The following is a 25,069-nucleotide window of genomic DNA, read 5'->3' on the forward strand; positions in this document are numbered from 1 at the left end:
GAAAATCTTGCCTCAAGGCATAAGACTCCTGCTCCCATTGTTGAGGTTGCCTTAAGGAAGGTTGAGGTTGCTGCACAACGCTGGTAACTGGCAACTCCGAACGCGGTAAGGTAGCTTGAGGAACCTCAACTTCGTACGCCTGGCAGACTGGACTGCGGTGAGGCGGAGCGCTCGCAGGAGGAGGTGTAACCTTCTCAGCCTGAAACTCACGCATTAAGACCGCAAGCTGCGACTGCATGGACTGCAGCAAAGTCATCTTGGGATCAACAGACGATAAGGTCTGTTGAGGCAAAGCCTTAACAGAAGATGAGGTCTGTTGAGGCATCGCCTTACCTCTCTTAGGAGGTGTGCAGTCACCTGATGACTGCGGAGAGTCAGAGCTAACCCAATGACTGCATCCGGGTTGTTGAACTCTAGAGGTCTGGACTTTACGTTTAAGAGGTCTTGAGACCTGAGTCCAGCGTTTTCTCCCCGAAATTTCTTCTGCAGACGAGCAAAATAAGGGCTCAATCGTCTGCGGGTGGGAGTGACGGTCTCTGTAAGACACGCCCGCAACCACCGAGGATACTTCTGTGCGCCGATCAAGGCCTGCCGAACCCTTTTGCCCTTCGACATTGCTTCTCCCCTGGGCTTGGGAGCTTGCAAGAGGTCCCGGACTGGGAGGACGACTGGCACGCACAGAAGTACCCTCACGCACAACACTGACACACTTTGCGCTAATCACTTATCACTTTTGATTTTCTGTTTGCACTTATTTCACTGAACTCGAAACTTTAAGTGGTTTGTACCTGAAACACGCAATTCTATCCTTCCTTAAAAGTTAGTAATTGCGAAAACAGAATTACAATGTAACAGAAAAATCTAATGAAAGATAAATAATTCAGTGGCTGGAAAGAGACTAAACACTAGATCAAATAAACTACGTTTAAAATCTCTCACCGCATAAAGCTTGAGAACAAGAATAAAACTCTAGAAACGTTTACCTTCTTCCCCTAAAGAGACTAGGGAGAAGAGCAAAAACGATAACAACGTTACTCGCTTGAACGAAACGTTTATCCAGCTCTCTCTCCCTCCGTCTCTATCTCTCTCTCTCTCTCTCTCTCTTGACTTAGAACCTGAGAGAAGAGCCCAATCATATATATCGTTAAAACATATTATTGTTAAAGGAAAAAAACTGAAATATTTCCCAAATAAAAAGTTCCTTTATTAGAATTAAAACCATTAAGCTAAGAAAGAATGAACAAAACGCTAGAAACGGTTACTCTTACTGCAACGTGACACCGTGAAAATTCTCTCTCTATCGTAACGATAGAGCGCAAGTTGAACGTTCTGAACGTCAACAACTGCAGAGACAAAACAAAACGTTAGTTCAACTTTGAAAACAGTACGAGACTATCAAAGAAATTCTTTCAAAAACATTAAAATAGCATAATATGTTAACAGGTAAAACCGAAATGACGGGCTCAATGTTAATTAACTTCGGTACCAAGAAAAGACCGCCTACTATTAGGAAAGGTCGAATATAAACAAATATAAAAATTAATTTTAATAAGTTTATAATAAAAGGAAGTTAATCGAAGAGGCCTATAAAAGGCGGAGAGATATAAAATAAATCTATAACTTTTGTTAAGCAAAATTAAGAAAGAGAGTCTATACTCTCTTAGACACCAACACTTCCGTCTAAGGGAAGGGTCGGCCATTTAAAAGTGAAAGAGAGTTCATACTCTCTTCGTCACCATAATTAATCAAATTAATTCCAAAAGCTAGCTAAGCTAATGATAAAACTTCCTGAATAGCGAAAGCTAAACTCTAGAGCAAATACATCACCAAATCGTGAGCAAAAAACTCCAGAATCAACAGCGTATCCATGTAGGTCTAGCCGGAGGCACGACAGAGGAAAAATTGAGGTGGTGTCAACAAGAAGTACTGCAGTACCTGGCCACAGGTGGCGCTTGTGAGTACACCCCCCTCTTGTATAGCGATCGCTGGCGTATCCCTTCCGTAGAATTCTGTCGGGCAACGGAGTTGACAGCTACATGATTATCGGGTAAGATTAATATTGAAAATAACAATTTTCATTTAAAAGAAACGGGACAACCTTTAGATGGGAACATTTTGCAAAATGTTAATTTTAATGCTGATAAAGTTTCCAAGAAAATAATCATTTAAATTTTTACTAAATGAAATCATGTAATTTATTTTACTTACATTAAACAAGCCATCTTGATGTTTTTGGTGATGTAAATTACTATTGTACAATTAATTATGAGTCTACCTACACCTTTCTTGCTACAAATGAGTTCTTTTGTGTGGATATATATACTGCCCTTTAGTGATCATTGTGACATCTCAGTAGGCAAAGCTTCATTGAATTGGATTTTAGTTTAACCAGGGATGAGCCTCTTCTCAGTTCTAAGCAATGTTTACTAGACAAGATCAGAGCAGTTTAGAATCCTCCTACTTTATAGTGAAGATCTACTTTAATTCTTCTTATTTTGCATGGTTTTTATTTTCTATTTTTCTCCCGACTTATCTATTTCTTTCAGCATTACTAAGATTTTCGCATTTTCAATTAAGAGCTCTTTACCTAATTACCTGCTTCATATCCTACATTGTAATTCATTACTGGTTGCGTCATTGGAAAATCCAATTTATTTTTCAATGATTTTTTACTTTAGGGCATGGTTGCCATATCTGAGCATGTAATGATTCATTAGAATTTTGGGTGTAACCCAAAAGGTACTTCTTAAGCTATTTCTCCTCTGCCATTCTCTCATACATACAAAGTTTTTAGTTTGAGCTTTTGTCTATTAGCCAGATCAAATCTAACTTTCATTGAGCTATTAGATATTGTTTCTATCTTCTTTGTTGTTTCTTATGCAAAGTATAAAGCAAACAAATCTCCATACCAGTCAACATTCAAGAAAACAAGTACTGTACGTGAGATTTAGTCATTTTACCCTGGTTCTCACTTTCCCTAGCATTGTCTACTATACTGTACTGAGGTACTGTGTACTGTATAATGAAGGGAATGAAATTGAAATAGTATTTGGGAGAATAAATAAAATAGTAACATGTGCAGCACATGCAACATATGTTGAGTACATTGTGCAATGCTATCAATCAGTAAAGATTTTTTTAATAATATTCACAAAAAAATGAGAATTCAAGATGACTTACAGTATTGGAACTTGGTGAAATTGTTGCCAGGTGTGGAAACTTTCTTCTTTCCAAATATTGCCAAATGTGGGTTTTTTTGTGTGTGTGCTGAAAATGTAGTGGTGTGTTTAAGGGAAACTAGTCCAATATTGATAAGAAATGGAATGTATTTTCGTAAAAGTATGTATGTAAGCATATATGTAAAGTAAAAACTACTGTACCAGGTCATCCCTAAAAGAGCTAAGAATGTTAACTCACTGGTCTGGTTAAATTATTTAATTATTATTTAGGGATATATGTATTTACACTACTGTACTTGATTGCAAGCAAAAATTATTGTGATCACTGTGCCACATATCTGAAAGTAACAAGTCTGTTGATGACCAACTGTTATAAAGTTAACAATTATTTTGATTTGATTGTCTGGTTGTTGGTAGTGTTTCTTTTTTTCAGGTTTTTGGACTTTAATATCTTTTACAAGATATTTTATCTTTCAAGTTTAAATTTTTCATAGCCTAAGTTTAGCAGACAAATGCTCATTGTCAAGGGTTTGCATGGGCCTTTTATTTATAATATATGCATACAGTATACTGTAGGATAGTGATACAGTATAACCCATTTTTGTGTTTTGATGTAGAATGTTTTATGAAGATGGATACTTCCACTTACAATGGTACTGTATTTTGCAAGTTCTACTGACAAGAATGTTTCTTATATTTAAATACATTTGTGATTGGTTTAGTGGTACAGTTATAAGACTTCATAATTGTAATGTTTCCTGCTGATGACAAATTTGGACTTCCTGATCCATAATGAATGTATTTCTAAGTACCATGATGCCTATAAAACAAGTACAGTTGGTTTCATTAATTCTGGTACACTTCACAGGAAGCTACAGGGACGTTGTTTGGGAAAATAGAAACTGTTGGCAACGCTGCTTGTAAAATGAAGTCCTCGAGCTTGTAAACATGTGATCAAAAGCATTTTTTATTTATTTTACGATATCATCATTATTTCAGCCTTCAAAAGTCCTTTGTTGGATGTAGGCCTTCCCCAGGTTCCTCCACAGACTTCTGTCCCAAGCTATTCTGTGCCACTGTTGCTTATGTTAGTCTAAGTCATCTCGCCAGCGGGTTTTTTGTCTTCCTCGGTTTCTTGTGTATCGTCGGGGTGTCCAGAAGGTTGTTTGTGATGTCCATCTGTTGTCTGTCATCCTGGCAATGTGCCCCGCCCAGTTCCATTTGAGCTTGCTAATGGTTTCAAGGATATCCATTACTTTAGTTTTTTTATGTATCCATTTAGCTGTTTTTCTACCCTTCCATATTATATTTAGCATAACAATATTATTCTATAGAGCACTCCCTAAAATTAAGAAAAATCCTTTTGATCACATGTTTACAAGTAAATCAAATTTGTTTTGCAGGAAGCGTTGTCAACAGTTTCTATTTTGCTAAGCATAACGTCCCCTTAGCTTCCCATGAAGTATACCAAAATTAATGGAGGCAACTGTACTACAAAGGAAAGTTTGCCCGAACAGTAACTACCGTGATAAAGATATTCAGGGAGCATTTTATGCTCAGCACTTAAATGTTATTAATGTATTTCTTCATTGATGAATTGTTTTTTACCATGTTTTTTTAATTACAGAATGCTGTGCAGTATTGTATTTTATCTTGAAAAAGTATAGATAATTTCAAGTATTGATATTAAAGTTAATCATGTAATTTTTTATTTATATTTTTATCAAATTTTACAGATTTTCAAAGATATAATCCTTGTGTAAATATTAATATTGTTTCTTTTCTAGATTATTTTTGCATCATCATTTATTACATGGAGGGAAATTAGATGTACGAGGGGTTTTACCATTAGATAATGACTTTTAAGTATTAGAAATAGAATTTTAGTTATGAAATTCATTTTTATACTCACCTGATGTTCATATTGCTTTTTCTCTGGAAGCTCGGATTATCGACATTTACTCCTACAATTGAAAACTTTTCCCATTTTATTTTCTTCCAATATATTCATGTTTCTAGTAAAGTAATGAGACACTCAAGCGGTTAATGCCAAGAAGTGAAGCTGTTATGCTCCAGAGGTTAATAAATTTGGGGTTATACATAGATCAACATATTTATTCCTGGAGAGCGGGAGATTTTACTTAAAATCAAAATTACTGTTACATCATGTAGACAAAAGTACTAATGGGTATCCTTAAAATCATATACAGTAATGTATATTATTGTAATCATTTATGTTATCATTGATACATAATTTTGAATGTAAATGGTCCCACCCCCTTTTTCCATCATGGAAAGGATGGCACATGGTCATGTCAGCCCTCCATACGTCACTCTCTCTGGAATGCATGACATCTTATTGTGGACAGCCGACGGCAAAAAGTCAATAGGTGTGAAGCGGCCTAAAGGTCTGGAGCATCTCTTTGCTCCCAGCTGTCCCCTTTTTAGCCTTTTTCCCTACTTCTTTTCTTGGTTCCTTTCTGTTGTCCAACTTCTTTTAACTTTTACTTCATAGTACAACAAGGTTTTTCCCCCAGTAGCTCTTTGGCTCTGTATAGCCTCTGCTCCAGACAATGAGCCCCAAATTCTTAAATTCAGTTGTCTAAATACATTTTGTTATATTTTTATTTTACTGGTGGTTTATCAAGAGGATGCCTTTTCCCTATCTAAATTATTTCTTTGTTTTCCTCTTGGTTAATTTGTTTGGCAAATCTTTACGACTACTTTAAGTATTATTAATCTTGCAATAGAGGTCTACATACTTTCCTCATACAGCTAACAGATTGCAGAAATAAATTCAAGCTCATGTCAAATATTTATTACTACAGTAATTTGCACAACAATAATCATAACAATTTGTGTATAAAATTATCCTCGTCTAGCTTCACCAAACCTTCCCTGAACTTGGGCTCTTCGGTTTTGTACCAGTTTTCAATATTGAACTCGGGGAAGAAAAAACCTATTTCTTTGGCTGCAGTCTCTGGGGCATCTGAAAAGGATATCATAATTTTTCAAATGGTCATGTTAGGCACAAAGGATAACTAAAGAACATGTAACAATATATTTCAAGTGAGAAATAATTCATGGGAAAATTTAACCCATTACCAACATTATATACTGTATAGTGTAGCTGTGATGGAACAAGTTGATACTGAAAACAATACCTTGATTCTTCAAGTTTTCTGAAAGTGAGGCTAATCAATATTAAAATTAAGTGGAGCATCTCCATATCTGGCTTTAGCAAAGACTTTGTGCTCATGATTCTCTTTTATTTTCAGTACTGAACTGAAATCATTTGATTCTAGTCATGCAGTTTGTGAGATTGGTCTTGAATTTAGGTCTGCTTATGACTGTGGGGAACATCAAGCTCTTGTTTCCATACTTTCTACAGATGTGAGTCTGGATCATTTCTTAATCATCATCATCAATGTTTTCACATTAGCAATGCTCTTTGCAAGGGCGAGTTGAGACTTCTCTCATTTTGTTTCTATCGTGTACTCTGATTTCCTGATATCCCCTTAGGGATAGGTCTTCATCTATTAGCTTTTTCAATAATTTTCTGAACGATCCTTGAGGAGTTTGTCCATTCACCTGCAAATTTACTTGTTTTACTACAAAATTTTCATTATATGTTAAATCCATCTAAATTTATATAGTTTAAAGCCTTTTTTCAAATGCACCACCTTGTTAGAATTAGAATCTCTTCATGTTTTTAATGTGCCCTGTTTCTGCTGCGGTAGATATTTTAAAAACCTTGTCCATCTAAATTTAACAGGGTTTCTTACTGCTTTCTATGCATTTTCGGCATCTAAAATATATTACTCCATATATTACTCTGAGGTGGATTAGTTACGGCTGATGATGATTTTTTTTTTTTATCCAGAACATCTATTGAAACTATCAATTACATTTGATATACTGTACTCTACAGTTCAGAGTGCATCCCAACTCCCGATATAATACTGTATGCTAATCATAGGTTTAAAGGTCACTCATGATTGGCAGAGGCAAGGGACAATGACATTGCCCTATCAAGCAGGACAATACCCTAGAGACTGACCATATATACATTTGATTAGCACCCAAGTCCCCTCTCCAGTCAAGCTAGGATCAAGGAGGGCCACGCAGTGGCTGCTTGATGACACAGCAGATAGACCCATAGGCTTCCCTTTCAAACCCCCCATCCTTAGTTCACAAGGATGGTGCGGTTGCAGCGACCAAAGGAACTAACGAGGTTGAGCAATCAGCAGGCAAGGACGCTACCAACGGGCCACCGCAACCCTAAATGAAGTGAGAGCTTTTAGCAGATGATACAAGGAACTTCATCCCCACCCCACCACTGACAGGTAAGGTCCCTTATTGTCTATCCATCTCTCTGCACTCTTTCAGCTCTGCACATGATTTGTCTGTCATATTCAGATGAAGACTGTTTGATAATCAATAAGTAAATCTGTATTAAATTTAAACTAACATGCAAATGGCTTTATTCAGATTCAACTTACCTGACCCATGAGTTGAATTACGAGTATCTGTCAGGCCATACAATCCCCTAATTGTATCGGGTGCTTCATATTTTGTCTTGAATACTTTAGTAGGGCCCATAAGTAACCGCCACCTCTTTATTGCATCTTCATGGGCAAGTATAAGAGCTTGAGTTGGACCACTGAAATGAAATGGAAACAGGAACTAGTATAGTAAGAATAATACTAAAAATGATGATTAATAGCAGTAAGTCAATGAGTCATGGGAAAAAGTCTGTTTTTAAAGCTAATTATTTGATTCTCAGCCTAAAGTCCTTATGAAAATGCTTAATGCACTACAAACTCACAGTTAAAGTTTTCCTCATCAGTTGTAATTTTGTGTAATACACAACAAAAAAGGTAAGGAGGTGTATGATGCGTTTATGGATCTGGAGAAAGCGTATGATAGAGTTGATAGGGAAGCAATGTGGAATGTGATGAGGTTATATGGAGTTGGTGGAAGGTTGTTGCAAGCTGTGAAAAGTTTCTACAAAGGTAGTAAAGCATGTGTTAGGATAGTAAATGAGGTGAGTGATTGGTTTTCAGTGAGAGTGGGGCTGAGACAGGGATGTGTGATGTCGCCGTGGTTGTTTAACTTGTATGTTGATGGAGTGGTGAGAGAGGTGAATGCTCGAGTGCTTGGACGAGGATTAAAACTGGTAGACGAGAATGACCATGGATGGGAGGTAAATCAGTTGTTGTTTGCGGATGATACTGTACTGGTTGCAGACACAAAAGAGAAACTTGGCCGATTAGTGACAGAATTTGGAAGGGTGTGTGAGAGAAGGAAGTTAAGAGTTTATGTGGGTAAGAGTACTGTAAGGTTATGAGATGTACGAGAAGGGAAGGTGGTGCAAGGTTGAATGTCATGTTGAGAGTTACTTGAGGAGGTGGATCAGTTTAAGTACTTGGGGTCTGTTGTTGCAGCAAATGGTGGAGTGGAAGCAGATGTACGTCAGAGAGTGAATGAAGGTTGCAAAGTGTTGGGGGCAGTTAAGGGAGTAGTAAAAACTCGAGGGTTGGGCATGAATGTTAAGAGAGTTCTATATGAGAAAGTGATTGTACCAACTGTGATGTATGGATCGGAGTTGTGGGGAATGAAAGTGATGGAGAGACAGAAATTGAATGTGTTTGAGATGAAGTGTCTAAGGAGTATGGCTGGTGTATCTCGAGTAGATAGGGTTAGGAATGAAGTGGTGAGGGTGAGAACGGGTGTAAGAAATGAGTTAGCAGCTAGAGTTGATATGAATGTGTTGAGGTGGTTTGGCCATGTTGAGAGAATGAAAAATGGCTGGCTGCTAAAGAAGGTGATGAATGCAAGAGTTGATGGGAGAAGTACAAGAGGAAGGCCAAGGTTTGGGTGGATGGATGGAGTGAAGAAAACTCTGGGTGATAGGAGGATAGATGTGAGAGAGGCAAGAGAGCGTGCTAGAAATAGGAATGAATGGCGAGCGATTGTGACGCAGTTCCGGTAGGCCCTGCTGCTTCCTCCGGTGCCTTTGATGACTGTGGAGGTAGCAGCAGTAGGGAATTCAGCATTATGAAGCTTCATCTGTGGTGGATAATGGGGGAGGGTGGGCTGTGGCACCCTAGCAGTACCAGCTGAACTCGGTTGAGTCCCTTGTCAGGCTGGGAGGAACGTAGAGAGTAGAGGTCCCCTTTTTGTTTTTGTTTCATTTGTTGATGTCGGCTACCCCCCAAATTGGGGGAAGTGCTTTGGTATATGTATGTATGTATGTACTGTACAATAAAAACAGTTTTGATTACTTTTAAACCTGTTAAGATACATCATAAATAAGATCTGTAACTATTCTAGTAAATTCAGATATTTTTCTTTATGCCAAAATCATTGGAAAATTTCATTTATTATGAAATTGTCAGGATGCAGAAATAATGGCTTTTTTGTTTAAACAAGTTACCATATTGTTTAGGAAAGCTTCTCAAGTGTCATTCAGTCTATTATGATGGTCCTCTTTCAGTATATTTTAGTAATTACATTCATCATTTACTGTACAGTCACTCAATCGAGAATTGTTTTTCAAACTTTCTAATTGACCAGCGATACGATTCTTTTCAGGTTTTGTATCAGGTAGGTCTCTTATACATCATTCGCATAAGAGACTGTCATGTTTGACTGACATATCTTTGAACCATACATAAAATAGGTCCTCAGGTTACATCAGTCTTGTCTTATGACATTTCATGGATATGACCTCCCGTAATGTAAAAAGTAGTGTTTCTATACTGTATGTTTTTCCAGTTTTATGTGGAAGAACATATGTATTGTAGTGTGAAATCATATAATTTTTTTTTTGGGGGGGTCCTACTTTTGTTTCCATGTCTTATAGTGTTTTATTTCCTAGATTATGATTACAGTACTATACTGCATTATTATAGGGGCACCTTTAGTACAGTACTGCATTTAGTTGTGTTCCGACTTACAGTACGTCGATATTTGACTAGCACCACAATGTAGTTACGGATCTCCATTGTAAACCGAGGAATTACCGTTGTACTAGATAATTTCTAGAAATTTCTATAAGATTTCAAGAGTTATATTTATTTTGATAAAACATATGGTTCCCTACTTTAAGCTCGCTGAGCTTCATCTTTCATAAGTTAAAATTTCCATCTTTCCCTCACTTCAATAGCATATTTTTGTGCTCATATGATGGCATGGGCATACCATTTCAGTCTACTTCTTGAATGCAAGCTAGTTGATTGTCTATCGTAATGGCCCACAAGTCCAGAATGTAATGTTTTGTTTACAACGGTTATTTAGCATTAACTTGATCAAAGATGTCTTCTTACTGAAATGCAAGTGTGTAAATTGATCAAGTTGGTTGTTGCTTAAGGAGAGGGATTCTCATTCCCTTGTCTCATGTGTTATGAGTAACAGTGTGAATTAGTTTGTAGATCTTCTGAATGGGGAAGCTGATTATGCTACTTTTGCATAATTCTGTATCTCTTGCCATTTCCACCGCCATTTGGCCTCCTTTGTGCCCGAGGGTTCATTGTGTTACTGGCTAGGTAATTCGTCAACATATAACTTATAGCAAGGTGTTGAAAACCTCCATGCTTCTCAGCAATAAGACAAGAATTTCATACTCAGAGAAAGGTATTAAAACCTCTCTATGCTTTTTGGACTTACTCCCACCAAAGGATAAATCTAATACTAAATTCAAGACTTTGTTTCCGTGAAGGAACAAATCACAAAATTTTAATGTACGGTGTTTTGTATTTTTCCTAATTACAGTATACAAACCTGGGTTTTTCAAATTATACTCCCTGCCTCATCCACCCAACAAGCCCTATGGTCAAAGTGGTTACTTGGTGAACCCACACGGGGATGGGGCTTCTCTTAATTCCCACCAGTAACTAACAACACTTAGTAATAAATTTTAACAGCCGAGTTCCAGCTTTGCTGACATCATACACCAATTAAAGAACTGGTTTGTATAGTTTAGAAAAACACAAATTACTTTTTAAAATTTTTCAAACAAATACTGATTTCCTTTGTTACTTAATTAAGGAGGCAAGACAAAAGTATTTTTACTTTACTGACCACTTAAGTTTTAATAATCATCAACTGGGCTTCAAACCTCATTTTACTTAAATAATCATACACATCTATAGTCAATTCTTTTTAGTGAGGAAGATTTTCATAGACTCGCAGGGGTGCCCTTTTAACTCAGAAAAGTTTCCTGACCGCTGATTGGTTGGACATGATAATTCTAACCAATCAGATAGCAGGAAACTTTTCCGAGCTAAAAGGGCACCACAGCGAGTCAGTGCAAATGCACCTCATTAAAAAAAATTGAGTATAGTTTATCCCTCCGTCTTTTCTTCGTGTGTCTTTGTTTCTACACCTTATTAATCAATTACATCAGAAATGGAACACCAATACTGGTATGATAAATCAAACAATGTTATTTGTTATTAAACTATAATGTTAAAAAAATAAACAATTCACCTTCAATGCAATAAAATAAGAGTATCCTTTAAACAAAACTCATGCAATCATATTTTACAAAACATAAAGAAAAGTGTATTTATACAGTACCCTGTATATCTCTGTGACAGCTACTTCATTATGAAATAAAAATAGTATTTATAATTTTAAGTTTTTTTTTTTTTTTATAAAATATATATTGTATATATCTCAACTAAACTAGAAGCATTAAAATTCTCCCTATCATAATTATGTGTCATAATTTTCAATGTTATGACTCATAAAGAGCTTTGAGTCACCTGTTGTTTTCTAAATTCACATCAAAAATTTTATTGACAACAAATCATATACTGTATCTTATTCATACACAAGTACAAGTGGAAATTTCTTAAAACTGTATTCCTAATTTTAAATAGAAAAATAACAGATTTACACTTATTGAAGATACTTCATCAGCATCTTAACTTCATTGATTTATTTTATAACAAGCAGTCTTGTGTTATATATTCTATTTCACATCTTTGGCCATTCTAAAACTGCTGTGCCTTAAATGAAATCAATAATAATCCTAATCTTACCTCTGGTAATATTGTGAAAATAAACCTAGCACTGCATGAATGTAATAGACAATAGGGGACTGATGAATGCTTTCTCAAAACACTTTAAATGAACTTCAGTATTCATAGGAAAACCTGCACTTTGTTTGCATTTTTACAAAAGAACACCCTTTATATTAAAGAACCATATATTGTGAACTTTCATCACAGTGACATTTGTTAACAGCTTTACAAGAGGTTGTAGATTTTGCATGTTTAACAAAGTATTTCCACTTCTCTAACAAGTTTTTTAGTCAGACTAACAGACATAATACAGTACACTTATTGAAAAAAGTAGGTTTGCATTTCATCCAGTAGTGCCTAACAACACCGTTACCCCATAAAACTTTATGAACTAATGACGAGGACGAACCAAACTATTTTACAAAGTATTTAATACTGAATGAAGTTTTAACCACCATTAAGTCAAATGCTAATAAAACAGGAAGAAGAAAGATTTATAAAATTTTGTTCATTACCAATTTATATTTTTTTTTTTAGATATTTCAACTAACAAGTTATATAACTTGGCCCAATGTCTAGATGTTATGAAAGAAAAATTCTTAATAATATACACAATTTTTAAAAGTGCCATATGGTATTACAATAAAGTATTTCTTGAAGTATATTTTCTTTTTACTATTTCAAAATATCAATTAAGTGAGATCAATAAATTCCACTTCATTTAACAATCCATCATGAAAGGAAGAATCATGGATATCCAACAGAGACCAGTCAAGTGGTATATCAGGGAATTCCCACCGAAGTCTACTGGAATTATTTTTCCATAGAGGGTTTCTTGAACCTTCAGGTCGGAGGTCCTTCATCAGAACTAAACGAGTTGCTAACACAGCAAATGACTGTAAAAAGACATGATTCATTTTACCGTTACCAAACAAGAGTATCTCTTTATTAATAGAAATATCTACAAGAATCATGATTTCTAATTATGACAAAGAACAAAAATCTAAAAAAAAAATTATACTAAATGATTACCTCCTGATTTTTGGCAGACTTCCAACACCTAAGAAGAGGCAGGCACTGGCCACATGGAGTAAAGTACCCTTTACTAGTACATGGAGCATGTTGCACACATGTAGAATGTGGGTCTTCATCAAAGAGGGATTCTTTACAAGAAGAAACTTGACAGACTCTGTTGGTATGTCTGAAATTATATTCCCTTCATAAGTAATAGAATTTTGATAATGAAATTTAGCATTTCTCACTCGCCTAATATTAATAATGCTTGTCTTTTGAGGGTTGGATTAATACAGACGTTTATCCTAAAACTAAAATTTTCCCATTTTCTTTGCTTTCAATAAGTTTAGGTCTGTATAGTTGCTGCAGAGATTCCGGGCAAAATAAGCCCCACCCCTTGCTGACATCATAGCCAATCATGTTGTCTCCTGCGTTTGGTTTGAAATTTGTAAGGGGATGTATTGTGACCGCTGCTAACATGGGAGACAACGTGATTGGCTAAGATGACGTGGGGGGGGGGGGGGGATTTTGGCTGGAATCCCCGCGACGACTAATGCAGTATAGTACAGCACTGAGACACTGGCAGTTAATGAGAATAACCTCGGTTTAGGTTCACTCCAGATCCTTTGTCTTTTTACTCTAAGTCGAAACTATTCCCTATCCTTTTAATATCACTAGTCAGTGGTTAAGAGGATGGGCAGGTACAGTATATGAGCATCAGGCAAGTATAGAAATAACAGAACTTTATTAAAATAATAAATTAATGTTTATTTCTATGAAAGCCACCTGATATTCATAATGCTGACTCCCACACTCTGATAGAGATGGGTCTGTTTAGGGAAGAGATAGGGAATATAAAATTCCAAAATAAAGAACTCATCTAGTACCCGAGAATCCCCTCTTAACCTAGTATCATGGTAATCACTCTGATGGGCATTAGGGCTGTGGGGTCATTGTGTTTAAGGATAATGTAAACGATTAATCAAAGTTGTTATAATTTAAGCTTCCAGATTGTGTTCCCAAATACAAACCTACAATTAAACTATGCACTTTTTATATATGGTATTATGAAACATCATGTATTATTTCTATGAATTTCCCTGGTGTTCATATTGCTGCTCCTCCAGAAGCCTGGTTTAATCGCCACTCGCCCGTAAATTTTTTTAATATCTTAAATTTTTCCATTTTTTTCTGCTTTAACCAATATATGCCATAAACAAAGAAATAGAGCCTTCTAATGATAAATAGAAGGAAGCCCAGGTTGTTGCATTAGGAAATATATTTTGTAGTTTACTCCGTCAACCGGCAGCGATCGAACACACACTCGTATAGTTTACATACTGCTTTTTAAGATATCTTCCCCTAGTTTAGTTTACAGTTATTACCTGGAATGCACACAGGAATTATTTCTGAGAAATCATGTCCTGCATTCTCTTGTATCAGTTTAGGGGCAACTATACGACTAGACTACATTGTGAGGCAGAAGACTGAATGGGTTGTCTTGATCCTTTATCCTGCCATTTGCTGAAGTAAGGGCTTATCACCAGTCTCATGTTACTTACATGGATGGTGTGGCATAATGTATGATTCCCTTAAATTCTAAGAGGTGCACAAAGTTTCAACTAATTTGGATAATTTTCATCATGTTTCAGATGACAATATTTACCGTTCACTTGTAAGCTCTGCCACTAGCTCGTCTCGCATAGCGTTTACCAGACGCTAGTAAATCCAATCCTAATACCGTATAAGTCTCTGTGATCCTTTTGTTACTCCCTTTTCAAAGGGTGAACAACTGAGAAATCGGCTGATGTTCACTCGGATTCTCCTGCAGGAAAAGGAAAATGAGGAAAAGGAAACTCAAAAAGACAGATGATGAAAGTGAGGAAGTACCAACTTCTCAATCTTTGTGTAACCTTATTACTGACATATACCCTAACAAAGGGTTTGAGGTAAGTTCAGAATTATCTTATCCTACCAAACCAAAAAATTGGTTCCTTCCAAGGCTAATTATACAGCTCAATTCTCCAAGAATTGTTGTCTCTCTTTCAGATAAAGACTGGAGATTCAGGTTCACATTTAGTGCTTAGACCTTCTTTAACACTGAGACATGCTAATTGATATAAGGCTAATAAATTACCTGATCTCTTCTTGAAGGACAATTTAGTAAACAGTCTTCATCCAATCATTGTGCCTCATAAAAGAACATCTCTACATTTATGTTATGCATTAAATGTTCATCACTTTCAATCAAAATGACTATGTGCTTTATGATTTTATCATACTTTTCAATAAGTTTTAACTGAACACAATCGTTCGCATGTATAAGATTAATCAGTTACCTAACTTTGTTTTAGAATATTCTGTAATGCTGTCTTTGAACTTCATTCATTACACTTATAAATGAAAATAGCTAATGCATGATCTGCCAGATAATTGAGCAATAGACTGGCAGCTTTCTAGTGAGGCTTGTCAGAAACATGTCTATTGTTGGGGAACCTCACAAAATCTGGGGCTTTGTTGCTCTTTGGGGATGTAAAACCCATTCTGACCAACTATCTGACCCTTCCGACTCACCTTATCTGCTATGACATTCCTTTTGCCAGGAATGAGCCAGGCTGAGTATACTGTTCTGTTGTGAACTGCCTATTCATGCACCAACACAGCTATTTGACAGAGAGGCTGTGAGACTGTGCTGTCTTCTTTGTTGACATATACTTCTATGGTTGCATTGTCGTTCATCAATGCAACCGAGTGAATGACTAGAAGAGACTGGAAGAGTTGAAGTACTAGGTATGCTAACCTTCAACTCCAGAACATTGATATGAAGAAACTTGTCCTGTTGAGACCATTATCCGTATGCCACATGGTCCTGGAGATGGGCCTCCTACTTTCTTTAATGCCTCTGTAAACAGGAGGAGACCTGGAGGAGGACACTCTAAGAGAGACCCCCTAAAACAGATTCTCCTTGTCTAGCCACAAGAGCAGGTCAAGTTTGGTGTCATGCTTGATCGGTACTAGGGCCAGAGGAGAGTCTGTGGTTTATGACCAGTGTCTCTTTAGACACCACTGCAATGATCATAGATGGAAACATCTCTGATGAATAAGTTTCTCCAATGATATCAAGTAACATAAAAGCTGTTGCCATTGTTGTGCTGGCAACTGCCCTATGAAGGAAACGACGAGCTACTTTCCTGAGTGGGTTACTTTCTCTGGATAGATAAATTTTCCTTGTTATTGTATCTATATGTCCATCCCCAAATTTATCTTTTTTTGCTTGGGAGAAAACCTGGACTTTTCTAGATATGTCATAATCCCAAGATCAGGACAAAACAAGAGAAATCCGTCCCGATGATGAGAAAGTTGGGAATCTGAATCTACCAGCATTAGCCAGTCGTCTAGGTACCGGATCAAAAGAATCCTGTTGGCATGAGCCCATGCTGACATCAACGTAAACACACAAGTGAATATCTCATAGGCCATGGACATCCCAAACGCAAAAAGCTTTGAACTAAAAGCCTTTGCTCCCTAAGACTAAGCGTAGAAACTTTCTTGAAGAACAATTAATGGGAATTTGAAAGTGTGCATGTGGTGATACTTAAGTCATAATAAACCAATATTAAAAGTGTCAAGGCAACGATCTCAACCAAGACATTTTATGCAGTGTAGTGTTTGTGACTATATTTTTGTTTATTATTTATTGTAATCATACTAAGAGCTATACTGCTCTTGCTTCTATGGATGCCATGTTTTATTGGCTTAATGTGAGTTTGAATACAATGGCTCAACAAACTGCAATATTTGGGCAAAGTTAAGAGGTTAGGTATTATGCCCATCCTGCCTTAATTATGCCCTTTTCAAAAGTTAAACCACGTTTTTGGCTATATTGCCCTTTTCTCACGTTAAACCACCATTTTGACTACAATGCCCTTTTCCCAAGTTAAACCACCCTTTTAGATATACTGTATTGCCCTTTTCTCAAGTTGAACACCCCTTCTGACTATCCTGTATAAGGGCATGGCTTGGAGGGTTTACTGAACTGGTTTGCTTGTGAAATATCCTAAAATTACCAGTTTGAACAGCAGTTTCTTAAATAAAATACCCAATTTCTCAATCATCAAAAATTAAATGCAATGGCAAAGTACGTCATTTATTTTAAGTTAAAATTTGACCCCAAAACATTTTAGGTTAACCTTTATACTGCCAATCAAGGATCTGTAATCATTGCATTACTATGGTCTTCATGATGCCTTTGGTTAACTATATTGAGAAAACTAAAGGCACCTTTGGTTAACTACATATATTTAGAAAACCATGGTTCACTCTAACAAACAAAATATATTAATTGCTGATCCTGTATGGGGACATTTAATTTCATCATAAGATAGATTTTTATCCCGTTATGAATCACCTGAGCTTATTAACATTTTGACTCTTAATTTCTCGTGAAAGCTCTTCACAAAATAACTTTGATAAGATCTACTTTTCAGTGAAGAAAAAAAATACAGCAGATAGAGATGCTAATACTGTACATTAAAAGTTATAAGCAGACTTGAAGTGGCAATATAAGCTAAGTTTAAGAGGATAAAAAATAATGAAGCCTATATAATCTTGTGAGCCACAAGGTTAAATCCTAAATATACCAGGTAAATATTATTGCCTTATTACTGGTACAGTAATAATATTAGTTTCCACTTTTACTATGAACATGAGATAAATCTCAAAGAAGCAGCTATCATTAAAGTTAAGAAATAATTTATAAACTATCTATAAAAAAAGGTTTGATATACTGTACCACAGTATATTATTTTGTGCATACATACACAAGGGAACAGACAAAGAGAATAGAGAAAAGTGTGACTGTAGATACTACGACTTAGCCTATGGCCAGAGTGTGATGGGAAAATCATATGACAAACAAAATGTGGCAGAGGTCTGAAGCCTCCAGAAAATGGAAAATAGGCAGAGATGGTATGAATTAGATGATAAAAATTTATTTACAAAGGGAGTAGTTACGAGCCAGACAAAGATCCGTGGAAAGGCCCGGGAAACCAAGGTAAAAGATAATAGGTGAAGACCTAGAACTAATAGGAACTTGGGCAGAAAGTGTATGAGACAAAGTAGATTGAAGAGAACTCCTATCACATCTGGACCTATGAAATGAAAAGCCGATATAAACATTTATGGTTATTACACCGTTGACGCTCATACTTTAAAAATATTGTAGAATGCAATCGTTAGCAACTTCCTAATAAAAGTAAGGACAAGACCAGAAGAGTTTAGACAAATTATGACATTAATATAGTAATCAAGGGAAAAGTGATTGCATTTTAGTGGGAAAACTTAATATTGTTCAAGTTTTCTATGGAAATATTGTCGAAGGTGCTGCAAAAAAGGACATGAAAATCAACAATAATAATTTTAAATTTGTTTGAGAAATTAAAAACAAAGGCAGTCTTTAAGAGGCAATTGCAGGAGAAATGCTATTTAAAGAGGAATGATTGTATCTCAGATCTGTGGGACTTCAGAATGTCTCCGACAGAGTAACAGGATAAGAATTACCCTAAGATTGGCATTACCAAAGCAGAGGATATGGTAAGATTCAGTGATGTTATTAAACCTTACCACAACGACTGCAGTTTGGAAAGTGGCACAGACTCCTTTACCGTGTACCATGATAATGGAGGAAGCTACAAAGAAGTGAAGAAAGGAAAGCATTTATAAATTACTACAGGCAGGTGACCTTGCATGAACAGCAGAATCAGACCGAGAAGTGATAAAAAAAATTTAAAAGATGGAATATTGGAGTGGAAGGGAAAGAAAAGGATTGCCAAATCAATGTAAGCCAATCAAAGCAGGAAAAGTATAGTTTGAAAAGCAGCTATGAGGATGCTGCCGGAGAGGTTCAAGCTCAGATTATAAATGGTACTGATAATAAATTTAAAAAATGACACACAGTTCCTCAGGATTTCAAAGTATTTATTATATTTTCACTGTTCAAATGTATAAGAAAAAAATTATTATGAAGAAGGGATGTAGCAGCATGTTGTGATAGATGAGCAAGTTTTGTAAGTGGCTGAGCATTTGTTTATTTTTTTTGCTTATGAGACAAAAAAATACTTTGAAGATGGTATTGAGTGTAACAGCATGGATGAGGTGAAAAGATATTCCTTGATCATTGCCGAGTTGAAACATTAGCAATAAAGGCAGCTGTAAAACTGTAGTTTGCATAATATAAAGACTATAACGTACATCAATCACAGAATAACTTACCTTGCCATGAAAGTAACAAGCCTGTTATAGAAAAACTTCCCACGATGTTCAGCATAAAACTTTTCTGTCCGGTCTCTAAGTAATCTGACTTCCCTATGCCTTACTACAAGAAAGTCTTCTTCAATTATTCTCTGCTGTATGGCCTGTAAAATCAAAATTTGAGTTACCAATAATTCCCAAGAAATTGGTATTGTAAAAGTAGATTTCGACTCCCGTTGAAGCTATTGCTCCATGGTACAGTTTTTCACACCATATTTTCTAAAAAAATCGAAGCAAATACACTTGGAAGTTGTAAAACATATGAAAAGAAAATTGATAAGAAATAAATATTCATAATAGTTCACAGTAATGGGGACTATGCAAAGATAGAACTCAAAGTAGCCTCCTAAAGAAAGCGATGATTTTACTGTATAGCACATTGTATTCTTGTGATAGATTTTTATTCCAAGTAAATTATTATATGAAATAAAGGGTTTCAATAATGTAATAAAACAACATGATGGCCTCTCCTGAATCTTTTTGAAGTACTGTACCACTTTCCAGTTATAAACCTTTTATGAAAGCATCAGTTATTTTTGCAATTTGATTGATTAATTGAAAAATTTAATACTGCATATATTACAGTTGATGTTCCATATTCTGCATTGAGAAAAAGCAAATGGCAAAGAAAATGGAATAATAATAGGCTATAGCCTTAAAATTAAAAATCCATTAGCCATGAAAATAGCTAACTTTCTCTTGGCTTAAACCAGAGTGAATGACAATAATATCTATTATATTATTTTCTAAGCATAATAATTGTATGCAGTAATCTTCTGCTAGATGAGGTAACTATTCACTGGAAGTTTGAAAGCAATACTAGAAAATACTTTCACAAGAGATCTACATAGGTCAAGTAAGTCATCTTAATGTATGCAAATCTACAGTATTTTGACATTTTTATCATAAAAAAATAATATAATTTGAAAAAAAAAAAAAAGCTTATAAACAATGGGACTTAGACAAATGTCAATAATTTAGAAAACAGTACTAACCTTTAAAACATAAGGAACTCTGGTAACATCTGGTTTAAAAAGTGCCAGTGTAAGTTGCAATGGACCTCTAACAGTCATTGTTCATTTTATATTCCTGAAAACACAATTAAAATATGTGACTTTTGCTAAAAGTAAATCTTATCAGTAGCAGTATCTGTGATATCTATAATTTTATTTTAAAAAATACTATTTTTTAAAACTTTGCCAACTTACTCTTAACAAGAGGAGAGATCTATTTTGAATTATATAAAATAACACTCAGTTCAATTACTGTATTGTTAAAAAAAGATGGGCCCAGCTTGAAATTTTTCAAAACAGTTATTTGGACTACAGTACTCTATTTTGTACAATCATAACTTTAATCAATAAGTCTGAGACTGATGTGATGCATGTGCAGTTTTGAAAACCAAAAAATCCTCCTTGTTAGAAAAGAACCAATTTTTCAGAGAACTGGCCACCCTGTATAGTATTTCGTCAAAGTTTCATAACAGCAACACTGACTAGCCTAAAATAAATGTTTACTTGTACTATGATATCATGACACAGCCTAAACTGGAAACCGCTCAGTATTTAATGTAGTCATTTATGGCAATTTTGGTTTAGCTTCAAAAGCTTTGGAACTGTTAAATAATTTTTGAAATTGTTATAAATAGGTTATCTCAAGCTACATCCTAAGATTTAACTATTGACTGAAATCACATACATTGCAAAGACTAACCCTGGTAAAATAACCTGTGCACTGTCAGAGATACAATGACGGTTGTGCAGGAAGAGGGGCAGTGATTATAAACACCACCAAGTAAGGTTAGGTTAAGGAATGTAGTTTTAATGTAATCCTGGTGAAATACCATTTATTAGATGTATTTGTATGTGCTAAAGACAATTTCGATCATAACCTTCATGGAATAATGTAAGGTTTTAAGACTAAAACAAAAAAAAAAGCAATTGCCAAAACACCTACGAATTTCCGGCAAAAACAGTGCATACACCCACAAACTAATTCTGGTACAGGTGACTGGGTAGTCACAGTAAGCCAGGTAATGACACCCAAAGATAGATGTTTGGTTGAGGTACCTACAGTTAAGCCCTATCTGTTTAATTCAATAAAATTGGATTGGGGTGTATGTATGAGTGGTCACCTGTTTGCATGGTGACAGCCGACTAAGAATATGACAGTGTAAGGGCGGGTGGCAGGAGAACGTTAACCTCCCCGTTAGGTAAGTAGGTAAGGGCACGGCTTGTAAGTTAGGTTAGGTGGGGAAGTTCAAGTTTGTTGATGTCCATTTTCTAAGTACGTGGGAGGAACTGGCCGCAGATATAAAAAGGCTACTTGGATTGAACGTCCTTTTTCTATGCATGAGCTGGCGCATTTTCCACTAACTACATACAATTCATTTACAAGCTCAATATAAACGAAAGGGCCTTTGTATATCAGCGGCCAGTTCCTCGCGCATTGACTAAAATTGCGCATCAACTAACCTAAGCCTTCCCCCCTAACCTAGCCTACAAGCTGTGTCCTTACCTATGGGGGGGGGACTACCACCCTCTTGCGACCACCCTAAAGCGGGGTTTACACGGGCGAGCAGCTCGTCGAGCCTGGCTCGACAACCCTGTGTTTGAATTGATGTTCGAGCGTGTAAACGGGCTATTTGGTTGTCGAGCGCGCTCGTCGAGCGGCTCGATGAAAGTCAGGCTCATCTTGACTTTTGTGGGCGGAGCTACATTGTTTGACGAGCGGTGTGAACGTGTGAACGGGTGTCGAGCATCGAACCTCAGTTCGAAGAAATGCATAATTGCTGCCATTAACGAAAGTAAGAATGAGAAGGAAGTTGTACTTGATTTCATACATGCATATCGAGCTCATCCAGCTTTATGGAAAGTTAAATCAAAAGACTATTCCAATAAAGTAGCCAGAAACAAAGGAATAGCGGACTCAGTCTTTCATGTGGAGTTCTGGCCTTCCTCATAGTAATGAAAGGGCTGACACGATTCGGTAGATCAATGTACGTGTCTTCATCCATACGCAAATAATTGCGCCAGTCATCAGGCTCTAATTTTAAAGCAACAAGCAAGTTGGTATATGAAAATTTCTCTTTTGATCTTTTTTTTTTTCCTTCTTAGTGCCACTGCTAAAGCAAGGGCTATCAAATCGTCCTGGTCGAGAGACATGTTGACGTTGTTTTAGCACGAGGCACACTGAGGCTCGATGTACTGTCTGAAAGCTCTTCGAGCCGTTCTACAAGTAGGTTCGACAACCGGCCTCGACGAGCTGCTCGGCCGTGTAAACCCCGCTTTACATTGCCGTATTTTAAGTTATTCATAATACAGATAGGTGGCCGCTATCATACATACACCCCCAAAACGAAACTGTTAAAAATTTGTTTATGTACCATTCAAGCATAGTATTTTGCTATAATTAGCAGATTATTCATTTTCCTGACAAGAACGGAATATTAACGATCGAATTATATACGTCCAAAGTCTTGTCTGTAATTCAAAGAACCCTATGGGCATAGAGTAGAATGCATCACCTTAAGCACCATGTAGTCTTTAATAGAATGGGATTGAAAAGGTAATAGCACACAGATAAACTTCAACAGATAACAGCTAAACACTATAAAAAGCTCGTTATGTGTTACTATTGTATGTACCTTCCGGTTAAATAGTGACCACCGTGAAAAGTTCCTTGCCGCCTTTTTGTTGTTCGTAGCTTTGCAGACGAATTTTTCTGACTGCTCAGGATATTAGTAGTAATCGAAAGGAATGCCGTTGTGACGGCTCTCAGAAGTTTTCACGAGTAATGACAAGAGATTATATGGGAGAAATTATTATTATTATCATTATTATTATTATTATTATTACTTGCTAAGCTACAACCCTGGTTGGAAAAGCAGGATGCTGTAAGCCCAGGGGCTCCAACAGGGAACGTAGCTCAGTGAGGAAGGAAAACAAGGAAAAATAAAATATTTTAAGAGCAACAATATTAAAATAAATATCTCTTTATAAACTAAAAACTTTAAAAAAACAAGAGGAAGAGAAATAAGACATAAGATAAAATAGTGTGCCTGAGTGTACCCTCAAGCAAGAGAACTCTAACCCAAGACGGTGGAAGACCATAGTACAGAGGCTAACACTAATGAAGCAGAAACAATAATGAAGACAGTGTTGAATATGATAAATTTAAAAGAAAATTATAGAAACATAAATAAAAATTATAGATTTTGGGTGTTGTGTAAAATCGAGGAAGTTAAAAACACCAACCAAAGAAGTTGACGGATATGTTAGACTTGCTATGAACATTAAAAATAAAAGTATGTATTATGTGCTGTCTGCGTAGGACAATGAAGTTTCTGCAGATTGCAGCAATTTGCACTTACAAATAAGCGGTGTTTACGCGATCGAACGGTCCGTCGAACCCGGTTGACGAACCTGCTTGTCAAACGGTTCGAAGAGGTTTCTGGACAATGAAGCCCCGCTTACAGAAGTCAGGTGTGAACAAACTTTCTTCGAACCGTTCGAGCAGTGTATTCGACAATCGAATGGGGTATTCGGTTATCGAACATTACTTCAAACACTTGTCTGTCGAACCGAGTTCGACCGTGTAAACCCAACTATATAGTGGGGAGCCTAGAATGATAGTGTTGTGAGGGGAGCAACGAGGAACCTCAAGCCTTGTGATTGCGCTTGTTTTAAATACTACTTTTCACCCCCCCCCCCAAAGAAAAAAGATCGGCGCCCTGCAAGACTCACGATAAGTGATTGGCTTCTATCTGGAATATCATATAACGTAGCCAGTCTTAATTACCAAATCTGCATTATCATAGCACTCGGAAAATAAGAAAGTTTTCAACTTGTGCTTAGAAGACTATATCATTACTTCTTGATATCAAGTGAAAGCTTGTTTTACAATCTGGCTTTATGAAATTTTCATCTTCTCAATATCGTATATATATATATATATATATATATATATATATATATATATATATATATATATATATATATATATATACACACACACACACACACACACACACATATATATATATATATATATATATATATATATATATATATATATATATATATATATATATATTTTAAATAAGCCATATATATTTTTGATACATTAATGTCTGGATTCTCTTAACGACCTCGGGATCAGAGCCCCAGGCGAAATCACACAAAGACAAGAGCTTGTGACCGGCCGGGAATCGAACCCTGGTCGGCAAGCTTGTATAGACAGTGACTAAACCACGTGGCCAAGTGGTTTAGTCACTGTCTATACAAGCTTGCCGACCAGGGTTCGATTCCCGGCCGGTCACAAGCTCTTGTCTTTGTGTGATTTCGCCTGGGGCTCTGATCCCGAGGTCGTTAAGAGAATCCAGACATTAATGTATCAAAAATATATATGGCTTATTTAAATATGAAAAACACGTATAAATGTGCAAAACTTATCATATATATATATATATATATATATATATATATATATATATATATATATATATATATATATATATATATATATATATATATA

The 25,069-nt window shown here is 36.1% G+C and overlaps 1 protein-coding gene across 3 annotated transcripts; it reads right to left on the reverse strand.

The window, feature by feature from the left end:
- Window positions 1-5,982: 5,982 nt before the first annotated feature.
- LOC137638747 (nucleoside diphosphate kinase 6-like) lies at window positions 5,983-23,301 on the reverse strand. 3 transcript variants are annotated; one of them, XM_068371091.1, is made up of 5 exons: window positions 23,181-23,301; window positions 20,530-20,623; window positions 19,496-19,638; window positions 7,682-7,842; window positions 5,983-6,168 (listed from the first exon to the last, which is right to left on the reverse strand). In XM_068371091.1, exons 2-5 carry the CDS (start codon window positions 20,605-20,607, stop codon window positions 6,026-6,028), a joined length of 525 nt encoding a protein of 174 aa, XP_068227192.1. In that variant the 5' UTR covers window positions 20,608-20,623; window positions 23,181-23,301; the 3' UTR covers window positions 5,983-6,025. The 3 variants fall into 3 exon arrangements, with proteins under 3 accessions (XP_068227192.1, XP_068227191.1, XP_068227190.1); XM_068371090.1 differs by lacking the exons at window positions 5,983-6,168; window positions 7,682-7,842 and adding exons at window positions 11,659-13,107; window positions 13,244-13,412 and having other exon boundaries at window positions 23,061-23,187; XM_068371089.1 differs by lacking the exons at window positions 5,983-6,168; window positions 7,682-7,842 and adding exons at window positions 11,663-13,107; window positions 13,244-13,412.
- Window positions 23,302-25,069: the final 1,768 nt, after the last annotated feature.

Source organism: Palaemon carinicauda, chromosome 3 (genome assembly GCF_036898095.1).
Source record: "Palaemon carinicauda isolate YSFRI2023 chromosome 3, ASM3689809v2, whole genome shotgun sequence".
NCBI classification, from domain to species: domain Eukaryota; kingdom Metazoa; phylum Arthropoda; class Malacostraca; order Decapoda; family Palaemonidae; genus Palaemon; species Palaemon carinicauda.